This window comes from Pelecanus crispus, chromosome 3, assembly GCF_030463565.1.
Source record: "Pelecanus crispus isolate bPelCri1 chromosome 3, bPelCri1.pri, whole genome shotgun sequence".
Classification (NCBI taxonomy): domain Eukaryota; kingdom Metazoa; phylum Chordata; class Aves; order Pelecaniformes; family Pelecanidae; genus Pelecanus; species Pelecanus crispus.
Window position 1 is genome coordinate 40,691,483 of NC_134645.1, and position 23,264 is coordinate 40,714,746.

The 23,264-nt window shown below is 36.2% G+C and overlaps 1 protein-coding gene across 1 annotated transcript in view; it reads right to left on the reverse strand.

Moving 5' to 3' along the window:
* Positions 1-401: 401 nt before the first annotated feature.
* LRPPRC (leucine rich pentatricopeptide repeat containing) overlaps positions 402-23,264 on the reverse strand; it is a gene marked incomplete at its 5' end in the record, with an annotated part of 95,396 nt that continues 72,533 nt past the window's right edge. Inside the window, 9 exon segments of the mRNA XM_075707684.1 lie at positions 402-458; positions 1,739-1,881; positions 5,234-5,315; positions 6,804-6,878; positions 9,886-10,001; positions 10,162-10,301; positions 12,166-12,370; positions 15,847-15,935; positions 19,623-19,746. Of these exon segments, the coding sequence (XP_075563799.1) occupies positions 402-458; positions 1,739-1,881; positions 5,234-5,315; positions 6,804-6,878; positions 9,886-10,001; positions 10,162-10,301; positions 12,166-12,370; positions 15,847-15,935; positions 19,623-19,746 (1,031 nt within the window).

Sequence of the window (23,264 nt, forward strand, 5' to 3'; positions counted from 1 at the left end):
AAGATGATGTTCTTTACCCTTCTACTTTCACCCCAAAGTACATCAATCAGGCAAAGAACAACAAAAGATAAGACAGTTTGCTTAAGTTATAGTTAAATACCCCTCTAGCAACTTTCTTGATATACATATATTTGGTGAGTCAACAGGAGCCAAAATACAGTTCAGGTTATAGCAGATCATACATCAAAACAGAAATAGTCTAGAAAGCTGTATCCTGATATTCCATTAGCAATTTTAACAGCATTTCTATTAATGAGTTTCCATCAATTACAGCTGTGGAAAGTGCTGTTCAAACACAGATTTATATTAAAAATTATGCAGAACAATATGCTTTTTTAAATTTTTATTGAATGTAATGTTTAGCAATTTCATAAACAACTAGATCATAAAAGACTGTCTGTTCATGATGCTTCCAATCTTCTTTTCCTCCATTTTTCCACATAGAACTTGAATGTCTCCTATAAATAGAGTGGAATAAAGAAGTTCAACATTGTTTCAACTGAAAAGTTACTAATTCTGAACAAAGTCTAATGTCCTGACAAAAGCAAAATCTATTATTCTCTGTCATGCAAAACTAGATCTGTATTGAAGTCTGTATAATTAAGAGAAATACCAGAGAGAGAGAATAAAAGGAAAAGGAAAACCTTGCCAAAAATGCATAATGAAGCTTCTATTACAAAATGCAATAACAGAATCAATTTCATTTTAAAAATGAAAATACTTTTTAACTGCAACCTGCAATTGTGTCAAAAAAATTATGAGGACCAAGCTGCATTAGAGAAAGACTGAACAGGGAAATCAGAAAATGAATCATTTCAGTGACTTTGGAAAAAAAAAAACCAAACCCACTCTTATTTTCACTAGCTGCATGTAAGAAACAGACATTCTAGGTTTTAAATTTAGACAGTCCACATAAAAATTCAGATTATAAATTATTTGCAGAAAAAACTCCACAGCTGTTAAAAGGCTAAACCAAACATTTTATGCCAAAATTTTCTCAAACTCTTTGCAAAATGAGAAAAGAAAACCACATTTACCATGAAGGAATATGGAGAAAACAGCATATAATCAGGTCTTTACAGAACTATAGGAAAACACTTATTTTAAAATGTAAAAAGTGGTTAGAAAATGGCAATAAAAAGTCTACTTTGCTAAAATGGTACTAGTAGACTATTAGTCAAAGGATGATGTGAAAGAAGTATTTACAGTCTTGACAGATTTAGCGTCATGCCACTTGTCACCCCCAAATAAGATATATTTGCACAGTTGCATGTATCTGTTGGCAAGGCAGCTAGAAGCAAAGCTGCAATAAAAAAATAATTCCTACAGTTCTAAAATCCATCCTACTAAAGTAGCAACTTGTACTAGATACAAACCAAGTAATTAATGAAAACTAAAACCCATTAATAGTTAATGAAATACACATTCTATAAGACTTTTAGACTTCAATTGCTTAGATAAATGCCCCAAGGACATTTGACAAAGGTACACCTGTAGATGAGTGCCTGGTAAGGATCGGGTAGTTTAAGTATCATAAGCCCCAAGAGGTTTTATTTCTTCAAGCCAAATCCAATGCAAGATTACTACAGCTCCTACAACATTCAGTACTTCACACATTACCTCCTTTGAGGAGTCTCTGCAGAGATCTAATCCCTATGTAATTATTCATGCAGTTTGTTTTATTAATATTGAACATACAGAATTCTGCAGATCTATTTCTTAATTAGGAAATACTCACAGGGGGTTCTGTGAAAGGGACAGGCTCTCCTACTTTCTTCAGAAAAGCTGCTAAAGATTTCAGAGATAGCTCGTGCAGCTGTATATTCTTCGCTTTTGTTGTCTCATACACAGCCTTCACAGAAGCAACATCCCCATCCAATTCTGAGGAAAAAAACCCGCAAAACAAAAAAACCCCCCAGTGGTTAAGTGTTCCTCTTTTCACCTGTTTTCATGATGTCACACATTCCTACTACTTGCCAAAACAAAACCACAAAAATAAAATTACAGGTGCTTGGCTACATCAAAACTATAACCTAAAGGAACAAAGAAAACAAAGGCCAGGTGCTCATTTTAGAACACAAAGAAAAACCCATTTAAACCTATTGAGCAGGAGAAAATTTTTGCTGACCCACTAACACTACTACAAACCTTAACTAAGCAATAACATTTTGCTGGATATTCCATAGAAGGCACCATCCCCTACAACAAGTTCTAACTAATCTATTCTTAATTTATTTAAAGCACTGTTCACTTCTAGCTGTAGAAGAATGGAGTATATTTCTCCTTCCTCTAAAGCGGGAGAGGGAAGAAACTCCTCTTTCTTCATTGACTCATGCTTAACAATAGACTTTCCTGCTGCTCAGACATTTGCTGGAGAAGCATCAGGATGAAATTAAGGTGACACCTGACAGTTTCACTGTTGTCCTCAGGGTCCTAGAAGCAGTACAACAGTTCTTAGTACCTTGTGAAGAAGAAAGGCATCATGTCCAGCTAAATTAATTTTGTTGCTTGGGAAAAAAGCAAACACCTGCAGTATAGGAGCTGTCTCAGGTTCTTACTTGTTCACATTTGGAAACAGCATCTTCACAACCATAAGGGCTATAAAAACAAAGGTTCTTAAAGAAAAAAAGAAAGCTTTAATTATGCAGAAATGGATAGCTTGTGTCCCTTTCTCATGAGAAAAGCTTCCCACTCATATCTGGCAAGTGGCTGAGCTCCTTTTTAAACGTGGGAGGCTACTGCAGAAACTGCATGAAGCGATGGTTTAATGAAAGCCTAATAGAAATTGTTAAGCTTCTATTTCTTTAAAATAAATGTATTTACTGTATGGAAAACAACAACAAAAAAAGAGCTAATAGTTTGATTGTGTTTAATGGACCACACAAATGTAAGTTCACATATTTCTATTTCCTCTTTCTAGAAGGTATACAGCAAAGAATTATGCATCTCACCAGATGAAGGAAATCTAGTCCTGGCAGTGGATCATACCTCAGGACAAGGAAAGGAATAAACGTCCGTTTACTTGTTCAGTCATGGACATCCAGACATTATGGAAGTCTGATATACGATCAGATTTTTTTTTACATTCTACTGTATCTTTGTTAAAACACATAAACAATTATCATTTTATTTGTCCATTTATTTTGATAACTAGCAACAGTAACCAATTGTAGTAATTCTGTTATTTTTCATTCCTCTTTCTAACTAATTAAAAATAACAGTGGTCCTGACAGGAGAATCATTTGTTCTCTAGAGAATGAGGATACTACAAGGTTGGACTTGGCCCAAAATAAGAAAACTTGTTTTAAAGCTTATTACCTGTAAAGTGGGGAAAAAAAAAAAAGAAATCTTTTAAATAAAAGATCTTATTTCTAGCCCTCTTGGCTAGAACACAACCTAAGCACAGCCTTCTAGATTTCGGCTGTGTTAAATATTTTACTGATGATCATTTTAACAGCCAAATGAAACTAACATACTCACCACTGCAGAAAGTATCAAAAATAGAAGAGAAGGGATGAGGCGAAGAGGTAGCTAAATTGCTGTTCATGTGTACAGGTCTGCACATATTATACGTGGTGGGGATAGAATATAGTAAATGCCCCCGAATATCCTAAGAATAGGACAAGACCTTACTTCCTTAAAACAGAAAGATGCAATAGAAAATGCAAAGATACCCTAGTATGATGCATCCAGCCCAGCCCTGGTAAAATGGGTCAAGTAACTGATGTGCACACTTCTACCTGATACAGGAGTGGAATCAGTATCTCATATAGGTGAGATGCTTGTACAGAATAACCTGGGAACAGCTTTTAAAACTCTTCATGCTGGTACTGAAGGTCTCCTCTAGCACTTGCTATGGAGCCACCTACGTCTCTGCCTGAAGAAACTAAAGCAACCATCTCTTCACATACCATGTGGTTTCACATGTTGAACGCATTCTAACCACTGTTTTAGGTATAATAGAGCACATGATTGATTCTCCATACTTTCTTTATGAAATAATTGTACTATGATGTAGTTGGAAAGGATATTGAAAAAATTAGTTAGTTCACTTACAGAGTTTTCACTGAGGTGAAAGCAGTAAAGGGCTAATGATAGTGTAAAGCAGCAAGTAGAGTGCTGGTGACAAAAGGGTGGGTTTTTTTGTTTTATAAAAACATGTTAGAAAACTTACCCTCCTGTGAATGAAACTATGAGGCTAAACGATTTTGGTAGTGATTGTTGTTTTGAACGTTACTAAGCAAGTGAATTTTCTAAGTTAGATACTACATCATGAGAACTTCTACAAGTTAATTCAAATACAGTGAAGTTTGTATTCCTTTAACACCATACCTTGGATTTGGGTTTGAAGTGTTTTACTTAATTACTCCTATTTATCTCCTCTGTGACAGATTGGAGCACAAGGGCTTCTGTCATTATACATTTTTGCTTGTAATACATGCATGAAGAGTATTTACTCCTTCTAATAAGACTGGAAGACCATATCAGAGTACACAAAGCAAAGGACACTACAGCACAGAGATGCAAGCTTCCAACTCAGTGTTGCCATAGGGGCTATGTGTCCTGTTTTTTCAAGAGTGAGTGTTGCAAATAAACATATTTAAGCAACTTGATTTTTTAGAGCTGTTCCTCTCTGACTTCAACTATAAAGACAATTGATTAGCACTTTAAATCAACTATTTAGGTAAATCCAAATAAAGGCTGGAATATTAACTTTGGCTAAATTAAAACAGGTATAAAGAATCTACACTAGTAACAATAAGGTCCTTGCACATTACTGATAGAACTAATCACTTACAGTTTTGAAACACCCTCATAAAAGGAACTAATGTACTTATTACATGTTTTGGGGGAAAAAAGCTAGATTAATTTTAAAAGCCATTCATTTCTACAGTATTTCTCCCCACGGGTTAGGATGGATTCTATTTTATTCCACAAAGCCCCTAATGAGCCTCTACTGTAGCAGTATCCTTTAATCTAATACAGCTCCTTTTCTAAAGGATTCAAGGCTTGGGTCAGTTGGTTGCTTTTCCAACCTAATAGCTAGGATAGTACACAGACCCAACAGACTTCAACAACAAAAACCCCAGACAAAGCCCCCACCTCTTTGTGGCTCAAACTGTAAAGCAAGTTACGCAGTGTGGATCCTACTCCCCTTTCTAAGGGTTTCTGTGACCTTTTTGAATGTCTCAAGAGTTCTTACTAAAAAACTGTTCCAAGGAGAGTAAATTACCGTAACATCTCATGAGGTAACGGTATGCAGTTTCCGGATCTAGATCAGGAATCAGTTCTAGAAGTGCCTCGATCTTCTTTGCCTATGAAATTTAATGCACAGACAAAAAGAGCATTAACTTCAAATCTTAAAGAACAAAATAAAATTGCCAAAGTTAGAATAATTATTTCAGGTCTTTTAAGTGATATGAACTGTACTGATAACAAGGAATAGACTGTGCAACTGGAAGTAGACATAATAACTTCCTTCCCAAAATTTCACATGCAGATAAAAATAGTCAAAGAAATCAGGCACAAAATAAACCAAACAAAATAGAGGACTAAACCCCATACTTCAGAAGCTTAAATATTAGTTTCTCAAATCTTTTTTGAAGGAAGCAATTCATGTATTAATGAGAGTATGTCAGATTTCAACCAATTTAAAAAAAAAATGCAAACCACTCAGCAGCCTTCACTGACCTAGAGGTCAATGGTAGCTATGATCAGTGCTTAAAAGAAGTCAGATCACTAACTAATGTGCTTAAATTTAGATCCTCCCTCAACCTCTGATTCCAGTTTCAAAAATTCTCATGTCTGGAATTAAAAAAAGTTTGTAGAAATTAATAACATCTTTATCACATACTAACTTCTATGTGTTATTAAAATTTCAGCTAAGCTAGCAAATTTCAAGTTTTTTAATTTCTTCTACAGATACCAAAAGATGGTGTTTATCATCACCATATTTATCACCATCACTTCAACAGAAGAACTTTTAATCTATGAGTATTTAATAGCAATTTCCACAAAACATAAATGTGCATTTTCCCTCATTTGAAAAGTATTTATTGTAGTTTGTGTATTAATTGCCTCCTGATGCTGCTCCTCTACAAGAGAAATCAATGTAGTTTTGCATGGGGGTGTGTGCTTTGGGTTTTTTTTTGTTGTTGTTCAGTGTTGGGTTTGGGGGGGGGGGGGGGTGTTTTGGGGTTTTTTTGTGTGGTGTTTTTGTTGTTTGGTTTTTTTGTTACTTTGAGGGCAGCATATGAGGAGGGAGGGACAGGAGTAGAGCAGGCACATAAATGAGAGCATTTGGAATTATAGGGAATGAGCACAAAGCCAGGAATCTAAACAGATGCTCAACTAGATACATGCCTAAACCACCATAACAAGTAATATGAAATGTGTGATGCAAACATAGAGGCATTTTATCATTAGAGGAGAGGCTGAGGTTTTAACTTGGATTTGTATTCATACAATGTAGCCAACAAAGTAAGTACTTCCACATTGCAATTCTGAACCGGACAGTGCAGTAAAACATTTAAAGCACAATGTTTGTAGGATATAAAGTATAACATAAAAAAATGCAGGAAATTACTAAAACAATAGAAAAATATTAACTACACCCTCTTTTCCATCAAGCTCCATAAAGTAAACTGTTCCTTTAAATGTAACCAGCTCTTCAAATTAACCTCTCCCCTCCCTGAGAAACCTGAAAGCTGTCAACTGTGAAGTTCAAGATCCAAAACACTTCAAAGGTTGATGAAATAGTATTTTGCCACATATACAATGATTACATGAAAAAAATATTATACCTGTCCAGGTTTCGATGCTGATCTAGCCATAAAACTCACTAAAGTTCTCTTCTCATTAACTAACGCACCACACCTCTAAAGAAAAAGAAATAATTAATGTAGCAGTCATGAGTATATTAGTGATAAACAAAATGACTAAGGTGAGTGGAAATTTCCAATTACAGATGTTTAAAATAATAGACTAGTATATTACCTATTTTACAAGGTAAATAATTGACCATTAGTTTGGAAAAAAAAAACCCAACACAAAACCAAAAAACAACCAAAAAAACACCCCACCACAGAACATAGGAAACAAGTTCATTTCATGCACCATTTTGGTAAACATTGTTTTTAAAATGATAGGTATAAAGTTTGTTTAAAACAAAAGGGGAAAGAATTAAACTAATACTTCAACACACCACAAAAACGAGGTTTAGGACTGCAAAAGAATGAAAAAGAAAAACACTATTCCTCTCCAATTATACTGCCAAGCATTCACAAGTGAGCTAGGGATCATAAGGTTAATTATACATTTAATAAGGTGTCAGGGAGATAACTGCTCGTTTCTTTATAAAAATTAAAATGTACAAAGCAAGTTCTCTTTAAAGTATAATTACCTACACTTATGCATACAAAGGACTGATTTCAATCTCTCTATTTTATAAAAGGCTTTCACTGCAATAGACAGTGTTTGAGAGAGAGAGAAGTTGAACTTAAAAAAGTTTGAGACAGACCAGATAAATCAAAAATCTATTTTACTTCAGAAACAAGGGCAAAATAAAATATACAAGACAATATTTTAGGGTATGTTCCTCAAAGGTGCCAGTCTTAAAATTCTTACAATGCACAGTGCTGTTTACCAGCTGCAAGATATTTTTATCAGTACCGAAATGCACAGGAAGAAGAGAATATTGTACATATAAAAACACACATACCATGAATTTACTACATTCAATTAGTATTCTAGACACATGCAAACAAATTTTGGTTTATGCCATTATGAATGTGCTGTATGTGTATGTAATATGGTTTGACAAGTTCTTTAAGGTTCAGGTGAAAGGGTGTGAAGCCTCATTGCATCAGGCAAACTGAGGCTAAAACGTACCCATAGTGTTCTGACCAAAAAAAAAAAAAAAAAAAAAAATATCGCTTTACGGTGATAAACAGAGGTGAAATATTCATGGGAGAAACTTGCAACGTTTTATTTACTGATTCTAGCCATTGTCACCTACTGTCAGTATAAGAAATAAGGATGCTCTGAGAGGAGCAGAAAGAGACAGTCTAGTTGGAGAAATGTTTTTCACAGCCCCCTTTCACGCTGAAATATCAAACCACTTTTGACTTTCATCAGTAAAAGCATTCTCCCTCCAGACAGTAAAAAAAAGACACTGTTGCTGTTTCTTGAACTTTTAAATACACTCTTGGATGCATTTTTGAAAGCAAGGATTCTCCATGTGTAAACCGATATTTCAGATTATTACAAGCAAAATAATTCCTTTAGATTGTGGTTTACTTTTCAAGAAAATAACAGGCAATGGACAGTGATTATTACTATCTCCTAGTTACCTATTAATAGAATACTCGATCCACAATAGCAGTCAAGAATGTTCAACACAACTGAAAGTCTTTCCAGCACCACACAAAAACAAATTTTCTCATATACACAGAAATTTCAACTCAAGCTTATCTGTGAATATCCACTTAACATGAAGTATTTTAAAATTCTCCCCAAGATATAGCATATACAATGTTATTTCAAGTATGCTATAGAGCCACGAATTTAATTCCAACAGTTGGATGCTGTTGTAATAAGACGTTTTAGGATATCTGAATGGAATTTATTCCATTTTTTGAAAAATTCTAAGAACATGCAGATTTTACTTAAAAATGCAAAACCCTATCTTCACAAAAGCAAGAAATTGTAACCAATTTTCATTCACTCATTCAATTTCATTCATTTCAATCAAAGAGCAATCAAAAAATCAGGAAGAGTAAGATAACTTGAGATTTTTTTGCATTTTGATGTTTCATGCTATATAGCAAGAGGGTTTTATATCAAAATTGTAGTCTCCTTTTAATTTAGTACTCAGATGACCCTTTAGGCTAAGCAATAAACAAAGTAATATTCCAGAGCAGGGAATATACAACTAATACACCTTACACTGTAGCAGAAGTAACTGAACACATTTGTTGGTATGCATTCTTCTCAAAAAATGGTATTGGAATATCGTAAAACATCTGATGGATGAAGCAAAGCTTTTTCTTTAACAGCTTAAACCACTTTGGAACTGGTAAATGAGTAGTATGCACTACCAGGAGATGGTAAAAGGCCTCAGTTTGAGGCAGGAGCCTATGCACACAGAACAAGCTGCAGAATCGGCGTGACTGCTGGACTGCCACCTGCTGGGATGGGCCTCCCTGAGGAGGACCGTGCACACTGCCAGCGGCAGCTCCCATCACCCAGGGTTCATCCCACCTCTGGCTCGGCTTTGTCTTTAGCTCTGTACAAATGGCACGAATGCAGCTGTCTGATTCCCTGAAGATCACTAACAACTGACACTGTGGCCCAGAGACCAGCATTTGTCTTCTAATGAATCTGTGACACTCAAGAGAACTGAAAATTCACTCAAATTCAGCTCTTAATAAACTTGAATACAGCAACCAAGTGAAATAAGGTCCATGAAAACCAAACGTTGCCTGCTTCTGGTTTACAAATTGTACACCTGTAAGATATTATTATGTTTACAGCACTTAAAAAATTATGTGAGAAGTTGCAAGAAAATGGTTTGCGAGAAGCAACTGCTGTCTAGCAGAAAACTTACAAAAGCATATTTGCTTTGGATGGAATTTCAAGCAATATACAAATCTTCCTTTATTTCCTTCAGGTTGTTAGAAGACAAAAAACCTTCCAGCTCTGGCACCCACTACTCCTATTAGTACTAGCTCCTGGTTTGGAATAGTCTACACTGTGCTACTGCTACTCACACTGTAATTCAAAAGCATACTAGTACCAGCCTACACCTCTTTTCGACAATTTCTCAGTTAACCTTAGAGCTGGAAAGCTCTAAGCATTTCTGTACCTCTCTTGTTATGTCATTACCTGTATCAGCGATCTGGCATCATCCACTCTGTCTGCACTGACATATTGAAGGAAAAGATCTGTGACAGGTCTGTAAATTCCAAACTGACTGGCCAGTCGTTCTGCCATCACACCAACTGCAAAATGATGGGTACATAAGGAAAATCTTTGATTGAAAAGCCGCTTTTGTAAACTTCAGGCATGATTTATGCTGACTGAGCAGGTTTTACATGTAACAGCTCTTCCATAACACCTCTGTCTAGTCAGAATATTTAAATATCATTGCAGTTAACTTACATTTTTCCAAAGCTGGTTCTAATCCTTCCTCAGACACTTTTCTTAACAAATAGGAAATATTTCTGACAGCTCCATCAGGATTCTGTGCACCAGAGATAAGCAGAGGCTCAAGGTACTCCACAGCAGCATCAAGGTCATTGCTAGGAAAACAGATTGAACTGGCTTAGTTTCTTAAATCAAGATTTCTAAACCTAGAGAAGCAATTACATTGAAGCTTTTGGTTTTTACATTAAGGTTCTGTTTCCCAGGAATGGTTAAGTACCTATGACTTCATCCAGATATTGTAAAAGTGAAACCATTTATGACTGAATGAATAAATTAACCCGTAAGTAAAATATTTTTAATGACCTTTGAACTGTACGAAGCCTAAGTAATTTTGACAGACTTTTTTCTTCATTAAGAAAGAACAGTTCAACTAGCTGCTTTAGGAAAGTGTGTTCTGCAAATCCAGAAGGCAAAACCAAAACATTAACAGAAGGTATCTGAATAATTAATACACGCAACTCAAGTACTTTTTTTTTTAATGCTATTCAATTAATTATTTACCCGAGTTTTCCTATGCCTGCCTTTTTGGATGCAAAAGATAACATTAAGTGTCATTTGGTCAGTACCTTTGTCTAAACACTTTTAATCTTATGGCCTAAGTATAGCAAATGCTAGTAAAATGCAGCTGATGCTGCTTAAATAACCTGTGCCTGCATACAGCAATTTATTTATTTATTTATTCTTGTCACCAATCTACATCGTAAGAACATGGCATGACTTTGCAACACTTTTATGACATGGAAATATAGGACAATATGCAGCTTACGAGACAAATCCTGAACATTCCTATTTGGAGTATTTAGTTTGGGCAAAAGTCAATGCACTAGAGCTGTGCGCCAAGGACCACTCAGATCTAAGTGTTTATGGGATCAGTCCTTTATAGAGATTGTTTTTCAGTGGCTGAAAATATAGTGAGGTCACTACTGCAACTGGCCTGCATGGTTCTCCTTCAGTTCAAGTCTTCTTGCTGTTCCAAACACTTCAGTGACTATTCTCTCTGGTCTGGCATGCCTGAGGCAATCAGGTATCTGTTATGTACTACACAGTTCTACAGCTTTCCTGCTAAGTTAGACACAGAAGCTCTACCTGATGAAACTGGTTTGAAATAAAATAACAGAGTATGTAGGATTCCTGAAGACTGGTTCCTGCAAAGCATATCTGAGAAGTTCATAGTATGCCCTTTCTCTCAGAAGTGCTTCCCCCATGCAGTTTTATACAAAGGATAAACTAGCACAGTAGCAATGTATCAACAAAAATGCTAGGCAGAATGTAATACTGAATTAAACAGTTGAATCAAAGGATACTCAAACTGTGGGGATAATTACCATGATCAAAACTGTGGCCTAAAACAGCACAGCAGCCAATTTTTTATAATTCTGACAAAAAAAAAAAAACCACCAAAAAACCCAAAACACAAAAAAACCCCAGAACAAACCACTCCACAGATATATGTCTGGCTTTCACATTTTGAGGGTAAAGACAATACTATGTTGTCATTTTAACTACTGTAACAGGTAGCAGATTTTTGTTTTCAAACAAGTATTATATGCATAAGCTGTGGGTGTTAAGTTCCAAGATCTTTTATATATATATTGATGAAGTAATTCAATTTTACATTCAGGTTTCATAGGGCTTGTGATCTAACACCAAAAAGAACACTTTACATAGGGTGTAATACTTTAGAACAAAGGTATCAAAGCTAAATTACACTACCAGAGAAGACTTTATGCTCTCCCAAATGCTTCATAGCTATCCCTGCATTTCATTAAATGATGTTCAACCCCAAATGTGTTTGGGAAACAACATCGGAACAGAATTGCACAGCACACTGCTCACCTTGACCAGAATTTTAACATCTAGAAGACTCTGAGAACAGAAAGGGAATAAAATGGATAATGCAAGTGATTTCCCACCACTCTGCATAGAAGAATTACATATACCACTCCTAGAAATACTTACTTCTTAGTAAGAGCCAATGCAATAGCATTAGCAATTAGTGAGGCAGACACTCCAATTGATTTTGTGACGCCTTCCAGCATGTTTTTAAGTGCTTGCAGTTTCTTCAAATCTCCTTTTTCTGCCAGAGTCTGAGTGAGCGCAATAACTGCTGGTCTAGCAGGCAACAAGCCACTGTCAAGCAATCCTTTTAAAACAGCCATGGCATCTAATGATGGTAAAGAAATAAGGGAAAAGGAAGTCCGCTCTTAGTTTGGAAGGCAACCATGCTGCTGGTATCATTAACCCTACCTTTATGAAAACATGTACAGAAAATAATTCTCTTGCTGAATTTAAGCCCCACAATTGCTATAGTGAATTGTTAACTTGAATATATACACACACAAATAAAAAACTTTCAACAGTAATGCAGGTTAAAATGCTTTAATATTTGCTCAATAAAAATTATTAAGATACTTTTAACATTTAATTAATTTATTTTAGTATCCAGCTCAAGGAAAGCAGCTGTGTCATAAATGTCCTCCCATATGACCTTAAAATCATGAGCTTTTCAGCTTCTTTTTTCTCCAAACTATAATCAATTTTTGTTACTAAAACCCAAAAATGTTGCATACTTAAGAATAAATATAGTTTAATAATGTAATTCATTATTGAAACTGCTGAAGTCTCGTGTGCAGATTTGTCTTTTTAAGTGTGCACCAAAACTTTGTTTGCCAACATTTAATTTTTAAATAAAAGCACAGGACACAAGTCTCCATACAACAACAAAAATAAACTCAAAACTGGATTGTTACCTCACAAACTCCTAAAATTATAGCAATCACCTATGTTACAAACAGACAAAATCAGTCTCCTGTCCATCTGCCACAAATTCCCCAAACCCACCGCAGATGCAGTCACCATCATTTCTCTAACCAGATTTCTTGTCAATTTATGTTATACGTAAGCAAACACACACAGAAAAACATGCCCCTCTGGTAAAAATCTCTTACTCCTTACCAGCACAGGCAGGATTAATCATAGATAATAATTATAACACCAAGGGATAACACTTCTAACATAATATACACCCACTTGAACTCCACAGCATTAGCATTCCAATTCAATATGCAGGTACTGCAGAAACCAAATATTACCTTTTACAAGGGGGGGGGGGGGGGGGGGGGGCGGGGGGAGAAACCAAACCATCCTGCATGCCTAAGCTTCCTTCACAGCAAATTTTCTTTTGGCACCCCCCCTGCTTCTGTTTTTTTGCCCTTTCTTTTTAGGGGGAAGGAAAAAAAAGGAAAAAAAAAAAAAAAAAAAAAAAGCGCAATACATCAGGGGCAAGATTCCCAAAATCTAAAAAGCAAACTTAAAACACATGCTAAGTTCAAATTCTCTCCTGACTGTGAGTGTGGACCTCCCTTTAGCATGGAGCATGACCAGCCTTCTGAAGAACAAGGACACAGGAAGATTTGAAAGTTGCATGTGTGCAGCACCACTGCAAGAAACATTGCACTGTTCTAGTAGCATACTAGATAATTTTGCTGGTATCTTTTTTTTTTTTCCCCTTATGCAAAAGAACTCATTACTACTAATCTGAATTCATAATTTAATGCCTTGGTTTTTCAGTAGTACATAGAAGCAGGTAGCTATGTGCTTCTGAAAACTGACCATTTATCTTTTAAAAGGCTTTCCTATAAACTCGGCAAATTCCATGCCATGAAACTCAAGTTCTGACTCTTAAAAGTAACCTGGGTTTTATCATGTTCTTGCTAGAAGATATTAGAGCTCTTATGAGTATACTTAGGGACCTACATAAAAACTTTTAACTATACCATATTACACAGCAAAGAATGATGGTGAACTGTATGAGGAAGTGATAAAGCAAGCAAGTTTTATACAAGTGGAAGCCTTCACAGGTGTAGGTCAAATGGACCTCACCACCAAAAAGATTACAAAAAGACTGTGCCCAAAAATTTTTGGGTAATCGATGAGCCTCAGAAAATGACCAGTATGGTTGAAATATTTAGTAGGTTGCATTTTTCAAGGCTTCACTTACAAAAAGAGCAGTATCTTTCAAATTAAAATAGAAACAAGGATCAAGTCTGACTATTCAGTTAAATTACTGAAGTAAAGCTTGTTCAATGCACAAGATAAAGGAAAACATAATTTTGCAAACCAATGTAATTCCACAGACTTCTTAAGAAACTTTGTATTGTGCAAAAAGAAATGTTTTTAGAGTGCAGCAAGGTAGAGGGTTGATGTGGCCAAGAATTTAGTATGCTAGCTAAAAAGAAATCATGTAGTTAGCACAAGACACTGGCAGAATACAGAAACATCAGTGATATTCTGAAGAAGGAAAGATTTTTGGTATGTAATATTTAGGAAGAACTGGCAAAACTTCGTGGCACACTGGACAAGAAAAGGCAGAAAATTTATTAGAATGAAATCGGACAGTAAAGTCAGGTGAAGAACTTGAAAGCTGCAAAAACTTCAGACTTGCCAAGAGCAAGAGAAGCAAATTGCATTCACCACAAATACTTCAGTCGATGACACCTGGCAATGATGTCAGACTGGAGACTGAATGGGGAAGGAATTTGAAAGAAAACAAGTTTATCAGTTGCAGGAAAGGGTACAAGTGAGAACATGCGTCTTAATGCTCATCTTAGAGTATTTTTAAATGCAGCTGATATTACATGGGTAAGGGCTACTACAGCTATGCGTAATGGAACGAAATAAAATTAACTGATGGCAGAATCAAAAATGGATTTTCTGGTATGACTTCTGGTACGAAATTAAAATTCAATTCAGCATAACACATTTTCTTCATACGTAGCTCTTTAACGCTTAAAGGTACTGATGAAAATACATAATGCTGTACTTAACGCTTGCACAGCGATAAAAGACACAGCACTGCATGTAAAACTATGTGCTTGCAGAGTTTTCCTCTCTCACAAAAGTTCTACAGAACAACTAAATAAGTAAAATGTAATGCTGCAGAGCTGAACTCTAGGCTGCAAAACAACCAATGCCTAGAACTAAAATAACACAACTATAAACTTTATCCACCATCTTGTTGGGTACCCTTACATACTCTTCAGCCACCATTTTCTTTTCTATCATCATTGTTACGTTAAAAAGAAAAAAGTGAGTATTTTGTTACCGTTGGTATTGAGAACTATTAAAAAGTATTTGATTAAGTTTTTAAATCAATATTATAATCATTTTGTGCACAATCATGCACATTTAACAGTCAATTTAACTCATCTGGTATCTCACACAACCAACACAATATGCAAGAAACAACTGCTGGGAATTGTTTCAGATGCTCTAAAGTATGTTAATTTCTAAAGCAAAATGACTTGTGCTGTGAATTTTAACGCACTTGAAAGCCTGTACTTTCTCTCGTTCTGGAGCACAAATTTTGCATGTCTGAAGAGCTGTGATTCATCTTAAGAAAACCCATCTTGTGTTAAATGGAATGGAAACTGGACTAAGTGGTCAAATGACAAGTACATTCATATTCAAGCTGTATTATAAATGCATGTACAGTAATTTACGTCTCTCAGCTACCACAAAAGGCTCTTGATAAGCAGGTAATTTGCTAAATGGACTCCTTTATCCAAGTATTCGAAGGGCGTTACAAGAAAAATCTGCAGAGGCATTAATGTGACGTAAAGGTCAAGCATTGTGACATACCTTTCAAATAATCCCGCCTAACTTGCGATATGATGAGGAGGCTGCTGGCAGCACTGTTCAGTGTGAAGCCCTTGATGTGGGTCTCAGCACTAAAAGAAGCAGACATTTAGAAAGGAATTACTGACATGCTTCTGATACGATAATAAATGGTTGAGCACCAAGGTGAAATTATAAAAACTACTGTTCGTATGTTAAAAATATTGCTGCAAAATATCGACCTGGAGACAGCTTTTGTGTTATCCTGTCAATGGTTATAGAAGGATAATTTTTTTTTTGCATTCTGACAGATGACAAAGTTGGAAGTGAGCAACAAAAGAAACAAAGTACAAGATTTTTTTTAAACAATCGGTTCAGATTCTTGAATGCTGACATATTAGATGACTAAAATAACTGCATGCCCTGCATTGTTCTGTTGTATCCTAAGCTGGATACTTTTTCTTCTTTTTTCAATAGTCACCATAATTATAAAATGTAAAACTATTCTTTCAGCAATAAAAATGAAACATTTATTTTCAGCACTGTATATTTTAAACATAAACTAAAGCATATTATGAACTAACACCATATCATTTGGTTGATTAATTTTCAAATTTCTGTCATCTAGATGTATACAGGTTTTAAAGTGAACATACTACATTTGCTGCCTTAGCCATGTCAAAATTGTATTTCGCTTATCAATTCTTTATCTCCTGTAATACAAAACTTCATGTATCTATAGCAAAGAGAATCTTTAATAACACTGCTAAAGCTTCTCTAACACTCTGGAAATTAGTCAGGAGAGAATACCCAGCAATCACATTGATCTTATACTACAAAATGTTCCCGTTCCTAAATGACATGTAGCCACATTTTTAATATATAAGGATAACTTTACAAATGTTCATTTCTAGATTACAAAATCTCTACACAGAGAAGGGGGGCATTGCCATTTACCATATCAGCAATCAAGATAAGCCTCACTGATCATCTTGTGGCAAACAACTGAGCAGCCTACCTACTTGAACTTAGAGGCTGAGCGGATTGGGAGGTAAGCAGGGTCATTGCTAAATTATTCTCCTCAATCCCAAGAAAATCCTTCACATCGCACACAATATGACTATCCTCTCAGTCACTTTCAGCCTCCCAGGCTCACAAATGCAGTCACTGGACTCGGGATTTTCTTACTCTCCCAACCAATCCTCTTAATCCCTGCCTAAGCACCCACTGCTCAGTTCTGCCTTTTTTTTTTTCCCTTTGTCCCATCTGTCAAAGCCCTTAAGTCAACAATTCATGCATGAGACTGTAAATTACATATAACAAAAGATTTACTTTCTCCAATCTTCCAATCTTTAGTGTGATTAAATAGATGTTAGCTACTATTACAGAACTAATCCATCATTCTAATACTCCTAAATTTCTATTTAAAACTTCTTGGACTAATGCAGTAAATATTCCTCAAAACAGTGCTAGAATGCCAAAGCAACTAGACTTGGGTTGACCAACAGATCAGTAACCTTCTGGTTTTTTTGGTCGCTTTGTTTTTTTTCAAATGCAGAGTAGGAGTGCAATTTCCTTCTACCACATCACTTTCTCATGGAAGTTTCTCAGTTCTGGTAACAGAAGGGAAGTTTTAAAATTATCTGGCCTTTGCAAAAAAAATTACTTTGTTGCCTATGCTAATACTCATACTAAGGCTCCCTAAATATTATTTAAATTTCAAATCTGGCTTCAAGCAGTAAAAAGAAAAAGATGTTAGCTTATATAGATGAAGGTAGCTTTCCTGTATTTTATGAAAATATTAGGAGTTGCACAAGTTTCAGGCCACTGAACACATTTAGGCTTTGTAAGACTAATCTCTTTGTAATATGAGGTTGGAAAAATTGTCAAGCATGCAGAAATGTGTGCGAAACACAGATTTGCTATTCCTCGACCATATGTACACACACAATCACTTTCTTTATTTCAGTGAATAATTTAAAACTTACAGACTTTTGAAAATGCTTAATGTAAGCACGATTTTGTTACTAAAGAAAAAGGTACACAGAACACTATGAACACTGCCAATATGAAGCATTTTCTGTCTTGATGCAACAGCAAGCCGTTACAGGCTGCTTAGAATGTCATTATTCGGCACTTCTGTGCTGCAAGATGGAGCATAAGAGTTCTGAAAAGCACAGGGGTTATTATGATGGCTGACTCTGACCAGTGACCAAGCACAGAACCTCTTACTAAATCCTATTTTCTTTTTCCTAAATATCTCAAGGTTCAGAGGCTTCATCCTTTAATACTCATCTCCAACTCTTTCAGTCTTTAAAATTTTGTTCATTTTTTCCTGCATTTTGAATTTACATACTAAAACACATATCTAAAGTGGGAATTCTGAATCATCGAAATATTAGGAAGAAGCCACCACCTTCTTTCTGCTCTTCCAATCTGAAAATTACTGCAGATAACATGCAATACTTGGTGCATCTTTGTTACAAGTGTGTTTGAGCTGCAGACCAGGGAAGCAGTCAATGCATGTACGAATCTTCAGTAGAAAGTTTCAAGCTGCTTCTCTGAAGAATCTTTCAATACATCTTTTGATACACGAATATTTTCTGCAAATGTTTAATAAACTACCTAAATTTTAAGAACATTCTTTTTTTCTTCTAAAACATGTCCTTTCCATCTTCTATTTACAAGGATTTATCAGTTACTTCCATTTCAGGGAGCTTAATTTGATAAACTGTTTTAGTGTTTCCCTAATATAAGCCATATATCCATCAAGCACAAACAATCCTTATCATAAAGCCCAGTTACCAAGACCTATTTGAAAAAATATTATTTGTTCTTCTGAATGCAGAAGTCAAATACCTTTTCAATGAAAGACATTTCTTCAGTCTAAACACTTTTAAAGAAAACATGAAAATGATAAACATCATCTTACACTATACTGTTCCCAGACATCAAAAACTAAAGTTGACTCTAAAAATTATTAGATTTTTATAGTGCCCTATGCATCATGTAAGTTACCTACAGACACTTTGAAATTCACTGTATTCAGTCAGAGAACACACTTGATGACAACCACTGTTCCTGTTTTAGCTGAAGAAACTGAAAGACTTAAATCACATAAACTTAAGTTTTTGTTCTTCTTACGTCTACACTGATGAATAGTAACACTTTTACTCCGAAGCCTACAATGTAACCAGACCACACATTACAGGCAGTAATTAAAGCCAGTGCTGTACCATACAACTCACTAAAGGTTAATTTGATTCTGGTGATTCTAATAATACATGACAGCAGGTTGGATTTATTTCAGAAGTGTAAGAGTTGGATTTAAGGTTTATGGTCATCTCCTAGCCACTGGCATCACAGTCAAATGTACCATTTTGCATCTGGCAGGCAGCCAGCTGTGAGGGAGTGTGGGTAGGGTAAGACAGCAGCAGGGATGGGCATTGAGGGGAAGGCTCACGGGCAGTTAAATGAAGGAATCTTGTCCGTTTGGATATTGCTCTGCAGAGGAAAAGGCAGACTGCCAGAAGGGTAGACTTTCAGTTCTGATGCCAAGTACATTTGTTGATACTGTTAGTTGAAATGAGTTATTAGCAATACATACTGTCACTCTAGTAACTCTTCAATATATGGCATATCGCCCTATGCAACACTGGTGTATTTCATATCATAACTCCTAATTACCAGTCATGACCTGTTTTCCCATTGAAAGATAAGGACTTCCTGAAAATGATCCAGAAATTATTTTAAAACACTCCCACCCCAATTAAAATCCCCCAAACACAGAAAAGCCTTACATGTGTTTCACTTTGATGGCTTCTTCAAGACAATTCTGTGTTAACAAAGCTTTTATAAGGGTGACATAAGAACGATAATGAAACTCATTCTTCCCTTGCATTTTCAGGAAAACACTGTAGGCCTCTGGAGCGGGAGGAAAAAAAAAGCCAAAATGAAATATCATATTGTGATTATGTTGATCATAGAAACAAATCAGCTATTCATTGTAAAGGTCCATCTTAAATCTGTTTATCCTCTGCTTACACCTTTGAGCCCAAAGCTGTTCGTCACACCTTATTCAAAACTACTTGTATAAAACAATCAACTGACACATCTTCCACAGAACAAAATGTTTGCTACTCCTGTTTTTCTGTACATGGCTGTTGCTTAAATACCACAGCTGGTTAGAAGGGGAAGACTCAGGATTTTTAAAGCAACACCTAATTCTGGGGTATATAGCTACAGTGTCTGGTGCATGATCACAACAGCATTTAACAAATAATATAGGAGGCGATTCCAATATGGGGAGATGAAATTATTTGGCTACGACAAGATTTATACAAAACATACAATTTACAAATATACAGATATTTAACAAGTAAACTACGCTGCATTTGTTTGACTGATTAACAGTTTTATTTCATGCATTCACAATAACTGTCAGTGTATGAAAAGATGTTACCAAAAAGGGGGAAAAAATGATAAGCACACTTTTCAGTCATTTATTTTTCTGAAACAAGATTATGCAGCTATAAACATGCAGCTAAAACTGCTATCCAGTCTATAACATATGCTAGAAAGCTGTGTTAAGAACCACAAATGATCTTTTACATCTAAACTGTGATTGCATGTTCCATTCAATGAAACTCAAAAAATAATCCCTTTGCTAATTCAAATCATAACCACAATAACCTTTAAAACTTCTCAGATACACTTGGATTATCACTATGAATTTCACAGCTAAGTGGTTTTTTTCTTATACTTTGAAAGTACAGATGAAGACAACTCATTTGAGTCTTACTGTCACAAAAAGTGTCACACTAATAGCACTTACTACAGTGTGCTGCGGAATTTTAAGTTGGCATTCCCCAAACCAAAGTGTGCCTTTTGGTTTGAATCTTAAACTTCTTCAACCAAAGAGTATACAGAAAAACCTCCTGAAATGTGGGCACAAAAATGACTATGCATAAAATTTATTATTTACAACACACAAACCCTTACACTGAATTAATAATTAGAATTAATGTTGCCATCCATAATCTACTCTGGATGCTTGGAGCTACATTAAATATATATATGAACAGAGATAAAGGATAAGAATATCACAGTAAAAATTAAATCCACTTCTGTGTATGTGAGTTTCATGTATAGGAGACATGAGAGAGATGGAGAGAGAATATGACTGATGTCTGACATTACAATAGTGATTGCATTGTCAACCAGAAGACCAATAAAACAACAACAGGCGACACGGGAAAGGTCTTGAATCCTCTGCCATGTTTACTTATAGGTCTGAGGTTAAAGCTTGGCCTGTTGCAATGTGCTGAACTCTCTTGCCTGCTCAGATGCTGAACACCAGCACCCATAGAGTGTTCACATTTAAATTCAGGGGGAAAGACATTTTTTCTTCCACTTTTCTGAAATGTGAGGTACCAGTAGACTAGCAATCACATTCAACAATAACAAAACCCCTTTCACTGGTATTATCTATTACAAATGTAACCAATTATTTCATTAATAAAAATGTACCTGACTGGCAATAGGTTTGTTCTTTCTGCTTGTGAAAGCCTGTTTAAATTTTGTTTTTTAAAGCCCCAAAACTCCTTATGTTTGGAGACTCCTACAAAAGCTCTGCTGTGTTCAGACTGAACTAGGATTTCACCCTGTGTTTGAATATTGCTTTGCATTGCTTGGGTACAGAAATGGACCTTGCCACCAGTGGACATGATGTCAAGCATATGATGTTACCATCAATTTTCACAGTTCACAAAATGTAAGATCTATTTCTACAAGGAAATATATTTAAATCTTTTTTGTAATGAATAGTTCAATGAAGAACTAAAAGTCTTTGTGTCAGTTTTGTTTTCCTGTTCTAGGATGTTTTGTTGTGTATGTCAGTCCCAACCTCAGAATGATTATCCTAGTCAGATTATTTTCTTAACTTTATTTTGCATCCGTGCAAGTAGCATGTTTGAAGCATACCTAGATGAGTCTCAAATTGAGACATATGCCTCATCAGGTACTATCAGCTTATTACTTCTTCAGATGGCATCTAAAATTACTGAAGTATATTAGCATTCAAAAGAGAAACTTCTTGGTTTCAAAATCATATTGTGTTATACTAGCTATTTCAAGTAGAAAGGTTTGCTAGAAAAGTGACAACTTGCCAAGAAAGTCTCAGTTCTCAAGACAGTCAAATTTGCTTCAGCAATTGCAACTGTTTGGGATATGTGTAACATGATCCCCTAGAGTCAAGTTCTCACACTGAGGAATCAAGATAAAAATGAAAATATGACTTTGCATAAATCGAGCACTTCAGAGAATAGCTTTTTCAAAACACCTGCATGTCAGAGCTGATACATTCATGAAACTGGTTACATAACTAGATTAAGTTAATCTTTTTCCTATCAAAAGGTGATGTTGATAAACACTTATATTCTGCTCTGTTACATTCACATCAAAATTACATTATACTGTTATATAGAAGTGACAACTTAGTTTTTATACTTTTTTTTTTTTTTTTAAGACAAAGAGAATCATAGAATCATAGAATCGTTTAGGTTGGAAAAGACCTTTAAGATCATCCAGTCCAACCATTAACCTACACTACCAAGTCCACACTAAACCAATCAAGGGTAGACTAGACTAAACCATGTCCCGAAGCGCCACATCTACCCATTTTTTGAACACTTCCAGGGATGGTGACTCCACCACCTCTCTGGGCAGCCTGTTCCAATTCTTGACCACCCTTTCCATAAAGAAATTTTTCCTAATTTCCAACCTAAACCTCCCCTGGCGCAGATTCAGCCCATTTCCTCTCGTCCTATTGCTAACCCCATGGGAGAAGAGACCAACACCCACCTCACTACAACCTCCTTTCAGGTAGTTGTAGAGAGCAATAAGCTCTCCCCTCAGCCTCCTCTTCTCTAGGCTAAACAACCCCAGTTCCCTCAGCCACTCCTCATAACGCCTGTGCTCCAGACCCTTCACCAGCTTTGTTGCCCTTCTCTGAACACGCTCCAGCACCTCAAGGTCTTTCTTGTAGTGAGGGGCCCAAAACTGGACACAGGATTCCAGGTGCGGCCTCACCAGCGCCGAGTACAGGGGAACAATCACCTCCCTGCTCCTGCTGGACACACTATTCCTGATACAAGCCAGGATGCTGTTGGCCTTCTTGGCCACCTGGGCACACTGCTGGCTCGTGTTCAGCCAGCTGCCGACCAACACCCCCAGGTCCTTTTTGGCCAGGCAGCTTTCCAGCCACTCCTCCCCAAGCCTGTAGCGCTGCATGGGCTTGTTGTGACTGAAGTGCAGGACCCAGCACTTGGCCTTGTTGAACCTCATACAGTTGGCCACGGCCCATCGATCCAGCCTGTCCAGGTCCCTCTGCAGGGCCATCCTACCCTCCAGCAGATCGACACTCCCGCCCAGTTGGGTGTCGT